Source organism: Exophiala viscosa (assembly GCF_022695815.1).
Source record: "Exophiala viscosa unplaced genomic scaffold EDD37scaffold_13, whole genome shotgun sequence".
Lineage (NCBI taxonomy): Eukaryota > Fungi > Ascomycota > Eurotiomycetes > Chaetothyriales > Herpotrichiellaceae > Exophiala > Exophiala viscosa.
The window spans coordinates 72,578-89,294 of record NW_026944365.1 but is presented as its reverse complement, the minus strand read 5'-3'; the positions used below and the strand labels follow the sequence as shown (position 1 = coordinate 89,294).

The window sequence follows — 16,717 nt, the reverse complement described above, 5'->3', positions numbered from 1 at the left end:
GCCCGGGTAAGTTCGCCAATAGTCCGCATAATAATCCCAATATATCAGCCGCACCTCCCCGCTGCTACTATCTTGACGTTTATTGGAGCCGAACAACACTAGCCTGGCAGGTTGCGAAAGAACGAACGACTGGACCCTTTGCGACCAATCCTCACTCACCTGAGGCTGAGACGGCAGTGATAACGTTGCTCTCGACGTCGCTTTCCATCCGAACTTCTTCTCTTACGTCTTAGGTATTCCTGATGTGCAAGATCATTGTTTGAATCATGTTGCGCCGGCCCACCAGGCTTCACTAAACTAGTATCGGTGATTTACTCTGATTAGGCTGAAACTGATAATCTCTGTCGCAATTCGTGTTGCGCAACTTCTGTCGCAAACATGGCATCGGAGGATGAGTCGCAAGCCGGTGACAAACATCACGACGACAAGGATTGGGAGCTTCATAAGGAGCAGTTCCGGGTCTGTTATATTGACAACAACATGACCAGAAAAGATGCCGCACAGTATCTGAAAGACAACTTCGGCTTCGACGCAACGCCCCGGCAATGGGAGCGCAAGATCAAACAATGGGGCTTTTCAAAGTACTCCAGTCGGGAAGATCGACTTCATCAGATTGCCAGTACTGGCAAGTCCATCTATGAGGTTGGCCGGCCTGGCCGTCGACCACGATCGGCACACATGGGTGAAGAAGGGAAGCTCCATCCCTACGAGGATCGAAATCTGCGGCGCTTCGCTCGCCGAGAAGCCAGTCGCTCTAGGTCTAGGTCTAGGTCCGCCTCATTCACCGACAGACCTCGCCCTCGGTTCCAAAATGATCTCGGAGAATCCTCTTCCACTGCAATCATAGACCAGACTTTCAACCTGAACCTCGCTAATCCGACCGCTTTTCACCCACCAAGTCAAGGTTTCACTGTTGCTGCCACTCCGGCTGCAGGGAAACCCGAGCAGCCAGTTCAGTTACACCTACTACACGAGCAGAAGGCCTCTGCTTTCGGCGACCTCGAAGAGCCCGAGCTATTTTTGACCGTCGACGACAGTCAGTACGGCGCCTCTAACAACCAGGACCAATTCCCAGACTTTTCAGGCGGTCTGATGCCAGTCGGAAGTTCACTGGGAACTGACGCACATACACCAGATCTACAATTTTCGATGGGACAGAATGATCCCACGATCAACTATGCCTTCCCCAATGACTCGTCTGCCAACTTCGACACTTATGCGGTCTCTACCAACATAGATAACGGGCTGGTCAACAACGGTATGATGGGGGACCAGCTGTACAACGATGTTCGTTTATCGCAAGGGCAAATGAACCAATCGATCATGGACAATATTCCAACCCTCATCTTTGACGCCGTCGACCCGGATCCGATCGGCATGGTATCTCAACTGGATGAAACAGACTTCAGCCAAATGAGCGACATGGCGGACATAGTCTCACTCACAGCTTCAGAAAATAGTGGTCCTCTGCAAAACGATGTAATGCCGTTGATAGAGGAGTACACCAGAGATATCCAGGCCGCGGCTTGGGGGTGGGTCACGAGTCAACAGTACATTGGCACTTCTGGTGACAAGCTTGCGGCTAGTCTCGATCAGCCTGGTAAGACAGGCTCCTTCATCTGTCTGAATTTCCAGTCTGACTTACGTTTTCTAGGACAAGTCTTCAAAGTCAGAATGACCATAATGTTGGAGAATTTTGCAAGCTCACAACAACGCGCTTTACAGGCCATGAGAGACAGGTGTAACAGGTTAAAGAAAAAGAATGAGACTTTGGAGGAGTTCATCAACACCAGTGAGTCTGTCAAGATTTGTGAGATATGTGGAATACTGATATTATGCAGATGGTGGTGTCCAGCCTGTGTCTACCATATCTCCCCTGTCTCCAACGCCGTCGCACCACCTGCAGCATCCAAATTATGTCGCTCCCTATACCAATTTCTGAAGTGGTATAGGTCTTCGTTGATGCGAAGCATCAATCTATCCATATATCAGCCAAAGAAGGGATCACATGTCAGAATCGCCCTCGGCAAAACAAAAGCCCGAAGTTGAACACGGCAGGAGATCGTCAGCCGCACAAACAATCCATCCCTCGACTCACGAATCCTGTCTGTACCAATCAATGAGTCAATCGACCGCGAGGTTTCGTCTCACGTAGCTCTTATCTATTATGCATTTAGATGATAGGCGGGAGCACACAGCTTATCGAATATGCTGATAACTCTCTATGACCCTGATTGCCTGCTGCACAAGACAGTGGAGTTGCTCGGCTCAAAGCTCATTCCTGCATTAGAATCACCGGCACGGCTTGAGGCGATCCTGGAAGCTTTGCATCTCTCAGAACATGAGTGTCGCAAGATTCAGCTCAGTGCCGGTGGTGATGAAGGGCGAGTATCGAGGTTGACAAAGCTAACTTCAGATACACACAATCACAACTACTTGCAACATCTGCAGAGTGTGTACGAGGAGTGGCTATCTGCAGGCTTGATTGAGAAGGATGGCAACGTCTTACCGGAATGTTTTTACCTGCCCACCTCAACAGGCAAACCGATGCGACCACCAAAGGATGTCTTTGCTCGAGCAGGATATTTTGCATTTGACATGAGCAGTGGAATTATGTTAGACAGCTACCGGGCTATCGTTGCATCTGCAAACCTTGCATATGAAGGAACGGACATGCTTACTGGGTTCGGCACGGACGGTGCAACTGATGTCGACACAGTCTTTGCGCTCTGTCGCCCGCCCGGACATCACTGTGATGGGCGACGGGCGGGAGGTTACTGCTATATCAACAATGCTGCTCTTGCGGTGAGCACATGGCGAGCCTCGAAACCACAAGCACGCGTGGGCATTCTTGACATTGACTTTCACCACGGAAATGGTACCCAGGAGATATTCTACTCTGATCCAAAAGTTCTGTATGTCAGCATTCATGGGGAAGACGAGTTTCCTTATTACACAGGCGCTGAAGATGAGAGAGGTATTGGTGAAGGTGAAGGAACGAACATCAATCTTCCGCTCAAAGTTGGCAGTCCGTTTGAAGAATACATGTCGAAGCTAGAGTACGGCCTTGATCGCCTGCTAGATTTCCGGCCCGAGTTTCTGGTCATTAGTCTTGGTTTCGATACGTTCCATGCAGATCCTCTAGGTCATTTTCAGATCCATACGGAAGACTATGGGACGATCGCAACAAGAATAAGGCAGAACCTGAAGGACATCCCGTGTCTAGTCCTGCTTGAGGGTGGCTATGTTATTGAACATCTGGGTGCTAATGTCTTGTCATTTCTCAAAGGATGGAAGTCTGTCTGATGTGTAGCTGGTGGTCCTGGGTTTCTTGCACCTGTGGCTTTCGGGGACGGGTCTGGCCAGATTTATGGGATTTTAATCGCGTGGGATTCGTCTGCAGATCGAAGAATGCAAACCCATCATCGATCCGCCGTCGCACACCGGCGCATTTTACGAAGCTTCAAGATGCGGTTTCAGCTTTTCGACCCGGATCGCATACTCCAGGAAGCGGCACCACTCCGCGACAGATGGGCAGTCGATCGTATAGTCAAGATCTTGAGATACCGAGATCTGGGCTCGAAGATTCCGGACAGCGGAACAATACCGTTGTCACAGATGCCAGTCCTGCAGGACCGGGTGGATCTGATGCAGATTTGGTGCAGCCACGTTGTGTACTAGGCACGACGGCGTGCTTGACGTCCAGCTACGTGCCCCTGGGTAGAACTGAGGAGCGTCTTCACAATTGATCACCTAAAATCATCCAATTTGGGATAGGATAACAAAGCCATGATTCCAGACTTTACAGCGGGAAGACATCACGGCTCCTTTAGCGAGCCAGTCCTATGGTACTTGATCCGGTGGTGTCGTCTTGAACTGGTCACTTTCTTTTTTGGAAGGAAACTGAGCCAATTACGAGGGCCCTAAAAGCAAGAAGAATGTCCCTGACGACTTTAGATTCGCTCAGAAATGCCGATTCTTCTAGCCGAAGGCACCGGCTGCCCAGTGCATCGGATCGAGTACCAACGAAACCCAGGTTGGTGGAGACGCACATGGACAGACCTCCCAATTCGAGCCTGTCGCCCGGGGTCTGCGCGGGGACCCCAGCGTCATTAAGTCTGAACTTAGGGGGCTTGAGTGCGGAATATTGGAACAAGCCCCCAATTGTCCGCCTATCAGCACCCACCATCCCTCGTCTGGGGGATCTGCTAAGGTTTTCCAATTACTGAGTACCAAGACCTCGGCAGATGGGCTTTTTGTCCAATGTCCACTAGTGCATGGCGACGCAATACAACTATATCATATGTGCTTGGGGCTCGCCATCCCTGGTCTTTGAACGTATCTCACTCTCCATCTATCCATCACTGAAGTGCCACACTTACAGTGCAACATCATCGCCCATCATGGAGATGAACTACGATGACAAGGTATGTCCTCACATGTCCTTTCTTATCTGCCGGTAGCGCTAATCGTGTACGTAGGAGCTCCATCAATTGGAGCAGGAGCTCCATACTGAGATCCTTCCGGGCACTGAGATCATGGCTGATGTCGGTTCCCACCACTTTGTCAAGAGCAGTGGAAAAGACCACCGAGTCTTGGTCCCTCAACCGTCCGACGATCCACATGATCCGTTGAACTGGTCGACTGGCTGGAAACTCGCTGCCATCATTGCCTCAAGCTTCGCATCGTTCATGCAGGGCATGGGTCCTCTATCTCTGGCACCCATGTTTGGCGATTATATCGAAGCTTTCGACTGTTCTTTGGCGGACGCTGTACAATTCACTGGTGTCGCTATTCTTGTCCTAGGCTTCAGCAACTTCATATGGTAAGCCGGTTTTAGTAAAAACGATCACGCGAATTGTGCTTACATGTCCCACAGGGTGCCCCTGAGCACTTCGTTCGGTCGCCGCCCAGTCTACATTGCCTCTCTGTTAGTCTGCCTTGGATCCTCAATCTGGCGCGCCAGGGCCCAGACATATGGCAGTTTCATGGGTGCTTGTGTGTAAGTGAAGATCAATCATGGAATGAAGCCTGATGAAAAGCTGACAATGCTCCAGTCTGAACGGGATAGGAGCCGGTCCTGCAGAAACAATTCAGCCAGCTGTTATCGCCGATATTTTCTTTCTTCATGACCGTAAGTTTGGCTAAAACACAGGTGCTGCGCACCCAGCTGACCCTCGTTCACCAGGTGGCAAATGGAACACACTCTACTGGGTCGTTTACATGGGATCCTTGATGATTGGTCCCATCATCGCAGGCAGCATGTCGGAGCATGTTGGTTGGCGTAATTTCTGGTGGCTCAACACAGGCATGCTTGCTCTCTCGCTTCTCATGATCATCTTCATGTTCCCAGAGACGAAGTGGCACCGACAACATCCTAAGGAGCTCCACCACGAACTCAATAACTCGACTGATGGGAAGCCTACTGTCGAGGCCCGAGAAGGGGTCAAAGGCGAGCCTCTATCCGACGGCAATGACGCTATGGCCATTGCACCACACCCGCTTACGACCGTCGAGACGGCTGCTCGCGATCCATATCTTGGAAAAGGAAAACCCAGCAAGTCCCAATGGGGTCTGTTCACACCCAATCCCACTCCGATCAAGAGCATTCTGCTCGACCTCTGGATTCCGTGGAAGCTGTTCGCCTTTCCTATTGTCGAATTTGCCAGTTTCGTTGTCAGCTGGAGCTGTTCCTCCTTCTTGACGCTAAATCTGACACAGACCCAAGCATTTGCTTCTCCTCCTTACCTTTGGAGCACTCAGAGCATCGGATTCACGAACTTCGCTGTCTTTGCGGGCGCTCTGATCGGTCTATTCACCGCCGGCCCATTCTCTGACTGGATCTCAGCCAGACTCACGGCCCGGAATCGCGGTATTCGTGAGCCGGAGATGCGACTCGTCGCCATGATCCCTTATGTCATCATAATGTACCTTGGAAACATCATTGTCAGTGTGGGATACCAACATCAATGGCCTTGGCAAGCGATTGTCATCATCGGCTATACATGTGCTGGCATTCAAGTCGCTGCTTTGCCCGGTATTGTCTCGACATACGCGGTTGACAGCTACAAGCCAGTTGCGGGCAGTCTGTTCGTCTCGATCACCGTGAACAAGAATGTCTGGGGTTATGGATTCAGCAAGTTCATCACGAACTGGATCGTCGAGGACGGATATATTCCACCAATCATGACAAATGCCTCGTTGATCCTCTTGTGGTGCTTGTTTGGCATTCTCTTCTACTACAAGGGAAAGACATTCAGAAGATGGTCGAAGAACAGCTCTGTGCACATGATGTGAGCGATGTAACAACAGATGGTCGGAAGTCGTCATCCTGAATCAGCAGTTGCTAGCATGAGCACAATGGACTTGAATCGTTTGCTGTTAGTTGTTGAAAGAGTCATCTGTGAGCAGTAGTGCAGGATCAAACAACAGATCAAACTTGCAGGCTAAATGACTACGCTGCACGTGACATTGCTTGCTGTGTTGGAAGGGTACCCTGGGTGTATCTAGACAAATGGTTCAATAGCAGCATGGAGCTATCCAGCCTCAAGATTAGTATTGTACACTGCGTGCCCCTAATACACAACGCATGAATGCCTCACTGCCTGTCCAGAAGCCCTACACAAAAAATGCCGCCGCTTGAACAGCCAAGAAACACCACAACAACAGCGACAGATCTTGCCGCAAGAGGGAATGATCTACACGTTTCCTGCGCCCCCAGGACTGTCCATCGATGCAAGCCGTCCTCCTGGATCAAATCTCATCTCAGCGCGACTCTTGTGAACGATATATCAATACTATAGCGACGTTCGGCACGGCACAGCGGCGTGAAATGACCTCCAAGCCGTGACTATGGCCCCTATAACTGTTGAAAGTGAGTCCACAGTCCTTGGGTACGGTACAACATCGCGACTAACCGCCTTGTTAGATGTGAAAAGGAAAGCGTCTGAGGACGCACCCTCCTCTCGCTCGAAGAAGGCCCGTACAGAGTCTCCCAGCCTCGAAGATGGCGATGTTACGAAACAGGAAGAGGTAATTCCCATTCCATGCCTTCATACCCTATTCTGGGGCGGTTTCCGCCCGATGATCATCTGTACCACGTCCCAAGCAACATCTCTTCTGATTCGGATTCTACGATATGTTTTGCATGTCTGGAACAAGAGTTAGCATACTGTCGTTGCTTGTCGTTGCTTGAAAGGCTCTGCTCTGGGGAACCCGACACTAATCCAGCCTCTACGCAGTCCGACTCGGATCACGCTGATCCTCCCATCACCCCCACCCCTGTCGACTTTCCCGATAAACCTGCCGTGATCGAAGAGAAGGAGGGGGTGATCGAGTTCAGAGTGGTCAACAATGATAATTCACGAGAACACAACATCATCTTGACCGGGCTGAAAGGTATATTCCAAAAACAACTACCTAAGATGCCGAAGGACTACATTGCCCGTTTGGTTTACGACAAGACACATCTGTCGATTGCTATAATAAAGCAACCACTTGAGGTCGTGGGTGGCATCACATACAGGCCGTTCAACTCTCGTAGATTCGCTGAGATAGTGTTCTGCGCAATCTCGTCGGACCAACAGGTCAAAGGCTACGGAGCACACCTGATGGCGCATTTGAAAGATTATGTCAAGGCTACATCTCCTATCATGTACTTTTTGACTTATGCCGACAACTACGCCATTGGATATTTCAAGAAACAAGGCTTCACCAAGGACATCACCCTGGAGAAGTCAATATGGATGGGGTACATCAAAGATTACGAGGGAGGCACGATCATGCAATGCAGTATGCTACCAAAGATACGATACCTCCAGGTTCCACGCATGCTTCAGAAACAGAAAGAGGCGGTCATGGCCAAGATCCGAGCAGTGAGCAAGTCTCACATTGTTCATGCTCCCCCAGCACAGTGGAAGAATGGCATCTGCGAGATCGACCCAATGTTGATTTCAGCGATCAAGGCGTCGGGCTGGTCTCCTTCCATGGACGAACTTTCGCGGCAACCACGACATGGCCCCAATTACAATCAGCTTCTTCACTTGCTTAATGACATGCAGAATCACACATCTGCATGGCCCTTTGCCCAGCCTGTCAATAAGGATGAGGTGCCGGACTACTATGAAGTGATCAAGGAGCCGATGGATCTGTCGACTATGGAAGAACGATTGCAGAATGATCTCTATCCAAGACCCGAAGATTTCATCAAAGAAGCCAAACTCATTTTCGACAACTGCCGGCGTTACAACAATGAAACCACGCCTTATGCTAAGAGTGCCAACAAGCTCGAGAAGTTCATGTGGCAGCAGATCAAAAACATCCCGGAGTGGTCGGTAAGTCTCATGTTGGAGATCCCATTGACAAGAACACATACTGACAAGGCATAGCACCTGGCTGAGTAGAACCCAGAACGGTTGAAGTAAATCTTGCATTAGCATTGGAGCGTGGGAGGGACTGGAACTGGCGTTGGAATGGATGAAGTCCATATCAATGGCAGGGTGGCTGGCTGAGTTTTGTATTACATGATACCCCAAAGGCATGACCTAGCTTTTATGAACATAACGATGAAGACATCAATGAAGAACGTAGATCTTATTGGATTTCAAACGAGGAGTGAGCGGAAATGAGTTTGGTTGATGGCTGTCGGCTTCCTTAGGTAGACGGACCAGTAGCGATTTGCGTTGTTTGTCTACGAGTACCCCCCGGGCGCAACCACTTCCAAGTTTCCGCGTCAAGCCAGCCTCACATCAACATCATCCTTGCATCACCACGACTTTGCTTCCGGACCGTCACTCGACCAGCAGACACGTCGACTTTCTCAAATCTCACTCTCGCTACACGCAAACTTCGTCAAAGTTCACAGCCGAAGGCGCTCAGCTATACCAACCTCGGGCGTCCTGAGTCCGTCCCCCTGGGCAGCTGCATCTCATCTATCAATTCCACGCCTACCAGAGCAAAATATTCAGTGCGACGCGAAGATCGAATTCGCAGGCGCTACTAGGACAAAGTCCGACGACGATTGACCGCGCAGATCCGCACGATTGTATCGAGTCCTCAAGTCCTGTCAGCAGCCGATCCCAGTCCCGACACAGCATTATATTGCTTGCGACCAGCCGATCCGAGGAACAATAACAACAATGGCGCACCACAGCCATGCCGACCAAGAGCTCGAGCAGCGCAACAGGCTCCCCACTTTGATGGAAGTACTGGGAAGAAGGACACTGGCACCAGTTGACCTGTTTTCATTCTATATTTACATGCGCGATCAACAGCGCTCAGTCGACTATCTTGACTTCTGGTTCGTCTGAGTCTCACTCTTGGCTAGTCTCCAACTCTAACAATTCACTGCAGGCTCGATGTATCCCAGCACATGTCCCTTTGCCGACACTATGTCCGAGAACTACGACGATCAATGCTCGTCGATACGCCCGAGATGGAAAAAGCTACGAGTAAGAGGTCGTCGAATTTCTTCGAGTCGTTTGATATTGGTGAGGGTATGGACACACGAAAGAGCGGACAGGAGTCAAGAGTGTCCGCTATCCTGAGGTCAGATAATGGAGGGCGCAAGAAGCCCAGTAGCAGAGACGGCGGCAACGGCATGGAACGTTCACCATCCCATAGTTTGGGATCTGCACATTCGAGGAACTATAGCCGCCCGTCTCCAGGATCGGAAAGACCGTCTCCAGGATCCGAACTGCTGCCCCAGCCGACTTACTCGACGCCCGAAGTGCGAACTGACTCGAATTCCCCGGGCCACAGTGTTGCTAGAGCTGATATCAAGGCCAGTGCCGAGAAGATCTTATACACATTTGTTCTGCCCGGCTCGGAACGCGAGATCGTGCTGCCAGACACGATGCTGAACAAAATCATACGCGCCATTGAGGAGGAGGGACGCGATGATCCGGAGGTCTTTGACGATGCGAAGGACTATGTCTTCCAGGCTATGGAACGAGACGCCTTCCCGGGATTCTTGCAGGCCAAGGCTCTGGGAAATCTGGTGCCGCTCAGTGTCCTCATCAGGCTGATCATCGGCCTGACGAGCTTGATGGCTGGCTTCTGGGGCGGATATTACATGATTCTGCGGAATGAGTCGAGGAGAACGAGGTGTTGGGTACGTTTTTCTTCATCGCACATGTGCCGTATCGTTGCTGACCTTTTTCGGGACAGCTCATCCTACCGTTTGTCATCGGCACGTACTTCCTCGTGTCTTACCAATACAAGCTCGACATCCTGGCCGCGTACCTGGGCTTCTCCGAGTATACGTGGATGAACTGGTCGAGAGTCAAGGAGCCTTTTGTACGTAGGTTGTTGTTGACTCGCGCCACGATGGCGTTGACGATGTTCTTGGCCACGGCGGTAGGGTTGAGCGTGTTGTTCATCTTTGTGCCCGGCACGAACTTTTGAGCTTGAGACAGCCAGACTCTGAAGGCCAGAACGAAGAAGCTTATGTGACGACCGCGATGAACTTGGGTGTAAAGAGCTGGGTTTGACTTGGGTTGGGTTGGACTTAATGCTGGTGCGCTTGTAGACGCAACGGCGCGGTAACGCACAGCGGGTGTCTGGTAGCGGATCGAGCGAAGGAGTCGAATTGGAGGGATATATGTCGCGCTTTTACTTATGGGTTGCCGGGTGGGCGGGCAGGCGGGCAAGCTGGCAAGCTGGCAAGCAGGCGTTTTCGAGGCATTAAGCTGAAATAACAACATGACATGAACTCAATGAATCCGTGTGTATATTCAAGGGATAAACTCTGGCAGTACCGGGCTGATCTTGGATTTCTACTAGAAACTGCTAGTATTTTTCAGTCGTGAGCATTCATGGATTCATTTCTGTGACCCGTGGTCAGGTACTATTCTCGTAGGGAGGCAATTCAAGCTCATACTTGTGACCACGCCTACGTTGCTCGGACTGGGTTATTTCAGGCTCATGATTTCGTTGCCATGGCTGCTTCCTGTAGGACGACATCTCAAGGTCGTGGCTTCGTGGTTGTAACAGCTTCCCTTTGACAGGACAACCTCATGTTGTCTAGGATATGTAGCGCTATTTTGGCTCCCCTTCGCAGTTCCATCTCTGATGGACGACCGCCTTAGACCGGGCAATCGCTATGCTGTCCATTTTGTTGGGTCATCTCTTCATGCAAACATCGTAGCTGATGGCTAGACTCGTCATTTCGAGCCCCTTCCTCTGTTTCTCTTTGTCCCCCTCGCAGAAGCGCCGAGCCCGTATCCTCCGCGTCCGCTACCACCTCCGGCTGTTATACCTTCGCCGATTCCTTCATCCACATCCATTTCGTCGCTGTAGTCCTCGTCCTCGCCTTCCATGTGCTGTTCGATGTCGCGCTTACTGGGCAAACGTTGCGCACCACGAGCTGGGCGAAGACCTCCTGCGGCTTTACGCTCGGCTTCTGGGTCGATGGCGGGCTTGGTGTTTAGGACGGCTGCGTCGACGGTTTCCTGGTGCTTTCGTTCGGTGACGCTGCGCTCAGCGGCTGTACTGCGGATCGCGGTGATCTGGCCTTCCAGCTCGCTGATCATGGATGTGCATCTCGACTCCCATGTCTGTAGGATCTGAAGTAGTGCTGGGAGGGATTGTGGGCGTAGGTCGCGCAGTGGTGCAACTGAGGTGACGTTCACCACGGGCGGGTTGGATGTCGGTGAGAGGCGAGCGGTCAGGAGGCCGGTGTAGATGGATTGGGTGACGAGGGATTCGAGGCTGGCTGCGTTGGAAAGCGAGAGGGATTGAAGGAGGGTTGGGTAGGTTAGGGTGCTTGTTTTGGTGTCGCTGGTCGGGGCGAAGGGTGAGGCAAGTGTCAAGAGACTGAGTTGGCGCAGTTTGAAGGTCTGAGGCTCGTCGAGTGGTGGAAGATTGGAAGTTGCTTTGGGACCAAGTTAGCATCGTCCTGCCCTGTGCCTTGGGCTGAGTCTACCTTTGTATTCTTCGTAGGTGCCCCAGCTGAAGATCTCTAGGAGCGTGAGCCATGGCTGTGAGTCTGTTCCACGCAGGCTCTGGCAGGCTTCGATCTGAAGGAGTTCGGTGAAGATATATGTGCCTGGTGCAGATATGGCACTCTTGATGAGTTCGGCGACGAAGCGAGGAGATGGGCTCTTGGTAGTCGTGGCAAGGTGAACGAACGGCTGGAGTGCCGCGAGGGCTTTCGTCTGTGATTGATCCATGGCTTGAAGTGCTGTGGGATGTCACCAGTGGGATTGTCGTCTGAGGTAGAATGGTGGTGGTGGGAGTTGTTTCTCTATTGCGTACTATCACCATTAGTGGACACGCAGGACAGTGGCAATGGGGCACTGACATTCAACAAGGCCAGCCTATCACGGTGCCCGGGGTATTCCGCTGCTTCACAGGTCCAGGCAGGCAGGCTGGGTCTTGGTGGGTTCAACTGTGCATTTATTATTAGTTACGCCACGCCTGCGGTACTTCTACTCATGCCACTAAGAGGAAATCTCCCCTCTAACTTCAACCAGACTGACCTGATGTGTGGTCTGACTGTTCTGTTGTTAACTTCAGCCTCCAAAATTGAATTCTGTCAGTTAAAACCCCGGGGTAACGATAATAACTTATTGGTGGTGGCCACGCGGTGACATATTCTACTGTTGGTGCCAATTTCGAAACTCCTTTTCGTTTCCGGACGCATGCGCAAAGCCCCCCCCAAGGGTTACTTAGGGTTTCTAAGCAAAACGCATTCTTTAACTCGGGCCTTTTACGTCTCACATTTCCACTCGCTTCTCTTTCTTCGCTTCCTCACTTCTAAAACACCACCACTCCGTACCACTTCCTCGCCTCGGTTTCAAGTCGATCGTTTCCTTTCCCACCGTCACACTCTTTAGGTCTCCTCGGCGTTCCTGGTCAATACACAGTACTTCTCCCTCCCATAAGACCGAAGCATTTCCCACGAAACCTCGAGTCGCCATCCAAACAATGAACTTCTAGTCTGTTATCTTGCACTACGCTTGTCTCGCTCGTCACACCTCTCATATCGACATGGGTGTCATCGAAGGCAGCGGCCTGGCGCCGCAACAATCACAATTGCCGCACATGGCGACCACTACACTAAAGGTGGATGGCATGACATGCGGCGCTTGTACTTCCGCCGTGGAGTCTGGATTTCAAGGAGTTGACGGCGCTGGCGCTGTCTCTGTTAGTTTAATGATGGGAAGAGCCGTGGTACATCATGATCCAGAAAAGTTGTCCGCGGAAAAGATCGCGGAAATCATTGAAGATCGTGGATTCGACGCCGAAGTCCTTACCACCGACGTACCTCTATCAGATAATGCGCCAGCCAAAGCATCGAGCGTCTCAAAATCTCAGACCACGGTCACCACAATATCAGTACAAGGAATGACATGTGGTGCCTGCACTTCCGCTGTGGAGGCCGGGTTCAAAGATGTTCCGGGTGTCAAGAGCATGAGCATATCGCTACTCGCCGAGCGTGCAATTGTCGAGCACGATGCTAGCATAATTGGCGCCGATGCCTTGGCGGAAATTATCGAAGACCGTGGTTTTGATGCCACGATCATGGACTCGAAGGTACAGGAGGCAAAGAAAGATGCAAACAACACTAAAGAGCAAGGGCCAAGCACATGGACAACCACTGTTGCTATCGAAGGCATGACTTGTGGAGCGTGTACTTCCTCGGTGGAAGGCGCTTTCAAGAACGTTCCGGGCTTAGTTCGATTCAACATTAGTCTGCTTGCCGAACGAGCAGTCATTTCTCATGATCCAGAGGCGTTGCCTGCGGAGAAGATTGTGGAACTCATTGAAGACGCAGGTTTTGACGCAAAGGTTGTGTCTTCGCAGGCTGAGGCGGCGTCGCAAGGCGCATCCTCTGCCACGCAACAACTCAAGATCTATGGCCTGCCTGATGGCAAGACTGCCACTGAACTGGAGGATGCGTTGAGGTCCAAAGCCGGCATAAAGAATGCCGTAATCAGCCTGTCCACCTCACGAGCCAATGTCACCTACGATCCCGCACTAATCGGTCTTCGAGCGATCGTCGGAGTCGTTGAAGCGGCCGGCTTCAATGCCCTTGTCGCTGATTCAGAGGACAACAACGCTCAACTGGAGTCTCTGGCAAAGACGAAAGAGATTCAGGAGTGGAGGAGAGCGTTCTTGACGTCCGTGGGCTTTGCAGTTCCGGTCTTCCTAATCAGCATGATTATACCCATGTTTTTGCCTGCGTTGGATTTTGGCTCCTTTCAACTGATACCCGGTTTGTTTTTGGGGGATATTGTTTGCGGCGCATTGACGTTTCCTGTTCAATTCGGCATCGGAAAGCGATTCTATGTTTCGGCCTACAAAAGTTTGAAGCATAGATCCCCGACCATGGACGTTTTGGTGGTTCTGGGCACTTCAGCAGCTTTCTTTTTCAGCTGCTTTGCGGTTATCGTCGCGGTTTTGATACCGCCTCACAACAAGCCTGGCACTGTCTTCGACACAAGTACCATGCTGATCACGTTCATTACACTGGGCAGATGGCTGGAGAACCGCGCCAAAGGTCAAACCTCGAAAGCATTGTCCGCCCTGATGTCTCTGGCTCCAAGTATGGCAACCATTTACGAAGATCCTTTGTATGCAGAAAAGTTGGCCGCTAACTGGAGCGCACCCTCATCGCCCGTCTTGGAGAAGACACCAACGAATGAGAAGTTCAACAGATTGCCTGCTGCACCTTCTGGACCAGCCGCGATTGAGAAAATGATCCCCACTGAATTGATTGAAGTGGGCGATGTGGTCATTCTCCGACCAGGTGATAAAGTGCCTGCGGATGGAATAGTCACCAGAGGCGAAAGTTTTGTTGATGAAAGCATGGTCACCGGTGAAGCCATGCCAATCTCCAAGAAGAAGGGCAGTGTTCTTATGGCGGGAACAGTCAACGGAGCTGGCAAGCTCGATTTCAAGGTCTCTCGTGCTGGTAAGGATACACAACTGAGTCAGATTGTGACACTGGTGCAAGAAGCACAGACGAGTCGAGCACCGATTCAACGTATGGCAGATCTCGTTGCTGGCTATTTCGTCCCAGTCATCATTCTGCTGGGCCTCATCACCTTTATCGGCTGGATGGTGCTCAGCCACACTCTCCCGAACCCGCCAAAGATCTTTATCGACAAGCAAAGCGGAGGAAAGTTTATGGTCTGCCTCAAACTCTGCATCTCAGTCATTGTTTTTGCTTGCCCTTGTGCCCTAGGCTTGGCCACACCCACCGCAGTCATGGTGGGAACGGGTACTGCATCACAACAGGGAATACTCGTCAAGGGTGGCGCTGCTTTGGAGACGGCTACCCGCATCACCCATCTCATCTTTGACAAAACCGGAACACTCACTTTCGGCAAGCTCAAAGTTGCAGACAAGAAGATTGAACCTCTCTGGAGTTCCAATGAGTGGAGGACCAAGGTCTGGTGGACTTTGGTTGGACTGGCTGAGTCAGGTTCTGAACATCCTATTGCTAAGTCAGTCCTCGCGGCAGCTCGGGAACATCTTGATCTTGAGCCCGATGAGCAATTTCCTGGTCAAGTTGGAACCTTTGGCGTGACCGTCGGTCAAGGTGTGTCGGCTGTCATCGAATTGGAGACCCCTGGAGATCAAACAGGATATAAGGTATATGTGGGCAACGCCAAATTTCTCCACAACAAGAAGATCGAGATCCCCTCGGAAGTCGAGAACTCGGTCAGCTCAGCCATGTCTCCCACAACTCGAAAGAAGTCCAAGACTGGTATTACCACGGTTTATGTTGCTATCAATGGTCAGTTTGCCGGTACAATCGGACTTTCGGATACTCTGAAACCTACTGCTCCGGCGGCCGTCGCAGCTCTACACAAGATGGGGATCAGCACGTCTTTGGTCACTGGAGACACATACAACACAGCTCTAAACATCGCGCAACTCGTGGGCATCCCACCAGACTCGATCCGGGCATCTGTCTCGCCCGGTGAAAAACAGTCCATCGTGGCAGAACTACAGTCCCAAGGCGAGATTGTAGCCATGGTTGGCGACGGTATCAACGACTCACCAGCTCTTGCAACTGCTAATGTCGGTGTCGGTCTGGTATCTGGAAGTGACATCGCCGTTGAAGCTGCCGACATTGTCATCATGCGATCTGATGACCTTCTCAACATCCCTGCTGCATTATATCTGTGCAGAGTCATTTTCCGCCGCATCAAGATGAATCTTATTTGGGCTTGCGCGTACAATGTCATTGGTCTGCCTTTTGCCATGGGAATCTTTTTGCCTTTGGGCTATCATATGCCGCCCTTGATGAGCGCGACAGCCATGATGTTCAGCAGTATCAGCGTCACCTTGTCGAGTCTTGCGCTCAGATGGGCGGGTAGGCCGAAGTGGCTGACTGTTGAGTCTATGGAGATGGAGAGTCCAAAGCTCGCTGTGCCGGTCATTGGACAAAGGAAGAGGCCAAACATCGTTGGCAGAGTCGTCGAGGCTGTGTCTTCCTTGTTTGACGGCGCGCTCATCAAGAGGAGAGCTCTTCAGGAGGGCAACAGAGGAAGTTACGTTCCTCTTACAAACGTGGAGCCTGTATAAGCTTCTTGATTGTCTGAATTTAATAGCGTTTGAGTTGTAAACGTATACTATACTATACTGTACTATCTACTATCTATATTCAGCATGGTAAATGTGTCAGATATCATCTTGCAATGTGCAGTTACATGTTTGTTGGTCTCGCCAATTGACAGTTTTTGTTCGGCAAAGTGAGTGAAGT

The 16,717-nt window shown here is 51.2% G+C and overlaps 8 protein-coding genes across 8 annotated transcripts; 7 read left to right on the top strand and 1 right to left on the bottom strand.

The window, feature by feature from the left end:
* The first annotated feature begins 240 nt into the window (after positions 1–240).
* On the top strand, positions 241–2,333 carry EDD37DRAFT_169443 (uncharacterized protein). Its single transcript, XM_062809848.1, has 2 exons — positions 241–1,600; positions 1,655–2,333. Exons 1-2 carry the CDS (start codon positions 379–381, stop codon positions 2,047–2,049), a joined length of 1,617 nt encoding a protein of 538 aa, XP_062666118.1. The 5' UTR covers positions 241–378; the 3' UTR covers positions 2,050–2,333.
* On the top strand, positions 2,076–3,792 carry EDD37DRAFT_169457 (esterase/lipase). The gene has a single exon (XM_062809849.1). The coding sequence runs from the start codon at positions 2,209–2,211 to the stop codon at positions 3,304–3,306; it is 1,098 nt and encodes a 365-aa protein (XP_062666117.1). The 5' UTR covers positions 2,076–2,208; the 3' UTR covers positions 3,307–3,792.
* Positions 3,793–4,403: 611 nt separating this feature from the next.
* On the top strand, positions 4,404–6,297 carry EDD37DRAFT_653828 (serine/threonine kinase 16; the record flags this gene model as incomplete). The annotated part of the gene is made up of 5 exons (XM_062818617.1): positions 4,404–4,427; positions 4,482–4,825; positions 4,880–5,002; positions 5,058–5,134; positions 5,189–6,297. The coding sequence occupies 5 exons, from the start codon at positions 4,404–4,406 to the stop codon at positions 6,295–6,297; spliced, it is 1,677 nt and encodes a 558-aa protein (XP_062666116.1).
* Positions 6,298–6,779: 482 nt separating this feature from the next.
* EDD37DRAFT_169435 (histone acetyltransferase) lies at positions 6,780–8,609 on the top strand. The gene is made up of 2 exons (XM_062809847.1): positions 6,780–8,333; positions 8,388–8,609. The coding sequence occupies exons 1-2, from the start codon at positions 7,047–7,049 to the stop codon at positions 8,400–8,402; spliced, it is 1,302 nt and encodes a 433-aa protein (XP_062666115.1). The 5' UTR covers positions 6,780–7,046; the 3' UTR covers positions 8,403–8,609.
* A 528-nt stretch (positions 8,610–9,137) lies between these two features.
* EDD37DRAFT_569585 (RGS domain-containing protein) lies at positions 9,138–10,404 on the top strand (the record flags this gene model as incomplete). The annotated part of the gene is made up of 3 exons (XM_062814231.1): positions 9,138–9,298; positions 9,352–10,111; positions 10,168–10,404. 3 exons carry the CDS (start codon positions 9,138–9,140, stop codon positions 10,402–10,404), a joined length of 1,158 nt encoding a protein of 385 aa, XP_062666114.1.
* Positions 10,405–10,689: 285 nt separating this feature from the next.
* EDD37DRAFT_169409 (uncharacterized protein) lies at positions 10,690–12,581 on the bottom strand. Its single transcript, XM_062809846.1, has 5 exons — positions 12,480–12,581; positions 12,302–12,388; positions 11,924–12,254; positions 10,880–11,872; positions 10,690–10,826 (listed from the first exon to the last, which is right to left on the bottom strand). The coding sequence occupies exons 3-4, from the start codon at positions 12,168–12,170 to the stop codon at positions 11,163–11,165; spliced, it is 957 nt and encodes a 318-aa protein (XP_062666113.1). The 5' UTR covers positions 12,171–12,254; positions 12,302–12,388; positions 12,480–12,581; the 3' UTR covers positions 10,690–10,826; positions 10,880–11,162.
* On the top strand, positions 12,041–12,790 carry EDD37DRAFT_169260 (uncharacterized protein). Its single transcript, XM_062809844.1, has one exon. The coding sequence runs from the start codon at positions 12,189–12,191 to the stop codon at positions 12,588–12,590; it is 402 nt and encodes a 133-aa protein (XP_062666112.1). The 5' UTR covers positions 12,041–12,188; the 3' UTR covers positions 12,591–12,790.
* Positions 12,522–16,699, top strand: EDD37DRAFT_640876 (Cu2+-exporting ATPase). The gene has a single exon (XM_062817272.1). It carries the CDS (start codon positions 12,991–12,993, stop codon positions 16,537–16,539), a length of 3,549 nt encoding a protein of 1,182 aa, XP_062666111.1. The 5' UTR covers positions 12,522–12,990; the 3' UTR covers positions 16,540–16,699.
* The last annotated feature ends 18 nt before the right edge of the window (positions 16,700–16,717 follow it).

What these genes read in the sequence shown, in the direction of transcription:
- EDD37DRAFT_169443 (XM_062809848.1), top strand. Translation starts at nt 379, where the DNA reads ATGGCATCGGAGGATGAGTCGCAAGCCGGTGACAAACATCACGACGAC. An exon ending in GGCTAGTCTCGATCAGCCTG is followed by an intron (nt 1,601 to 1,654) that starts GTAAGACAGGCT and finishes TACGTTTTCTAG; the next exon opens with GACAAGTCTTCAAAGTCAGA.
- EDD37DRAFT_169457 (XM_062809849.1), top strand. Translation starts at nt 2,209, where the DNA reads ATGCTGATAACTCTCTATGACCCTGATTGCCTGCTGCACAAGACAGTG.
- EDD37DRAFT_169435 (XM_062809847.1), top strand. Translation starts at nt 7,047, where the DNA reads ATGCCTTCATACCCTATTCTGGGGCGGTTTCCGCCCGATGATCATCTG.
- EDD37DRAFT_169409 (XM_062809846.1), bottom strand. Translation starts at nt 12,170, where the DNA reads ATGGATCAATCACAGACGAAAGCCCTCGCGGCACTCCAGCCGTTCGTT. An exon ending in CACCTACGAAGAATACAAAG is followed by an intron (nt 11,873 to 11,923) that starts GTAGACTCAGCC and finishes TTGGTCCCAAAG; the next exon opens with CAACTTCCAATCTTCCACCA.
- EDD37DRAFT_169260 (XM_062809844.1), top strand. Translation starts at nt 12,189, where the DNA reads ATGTCACCAGTGGGATTGTCGTCTGAGGTAGAATGGTGGTGGTGGGAG.
- EDD37DRAFT_640876 (XM_062817272.1), top strand. Translation starts at nt 12,991, where the DNA reads ATGGGTGTCATCGAAGGCAGCGGCCTGGCGCCGCAACAATCACAATTG.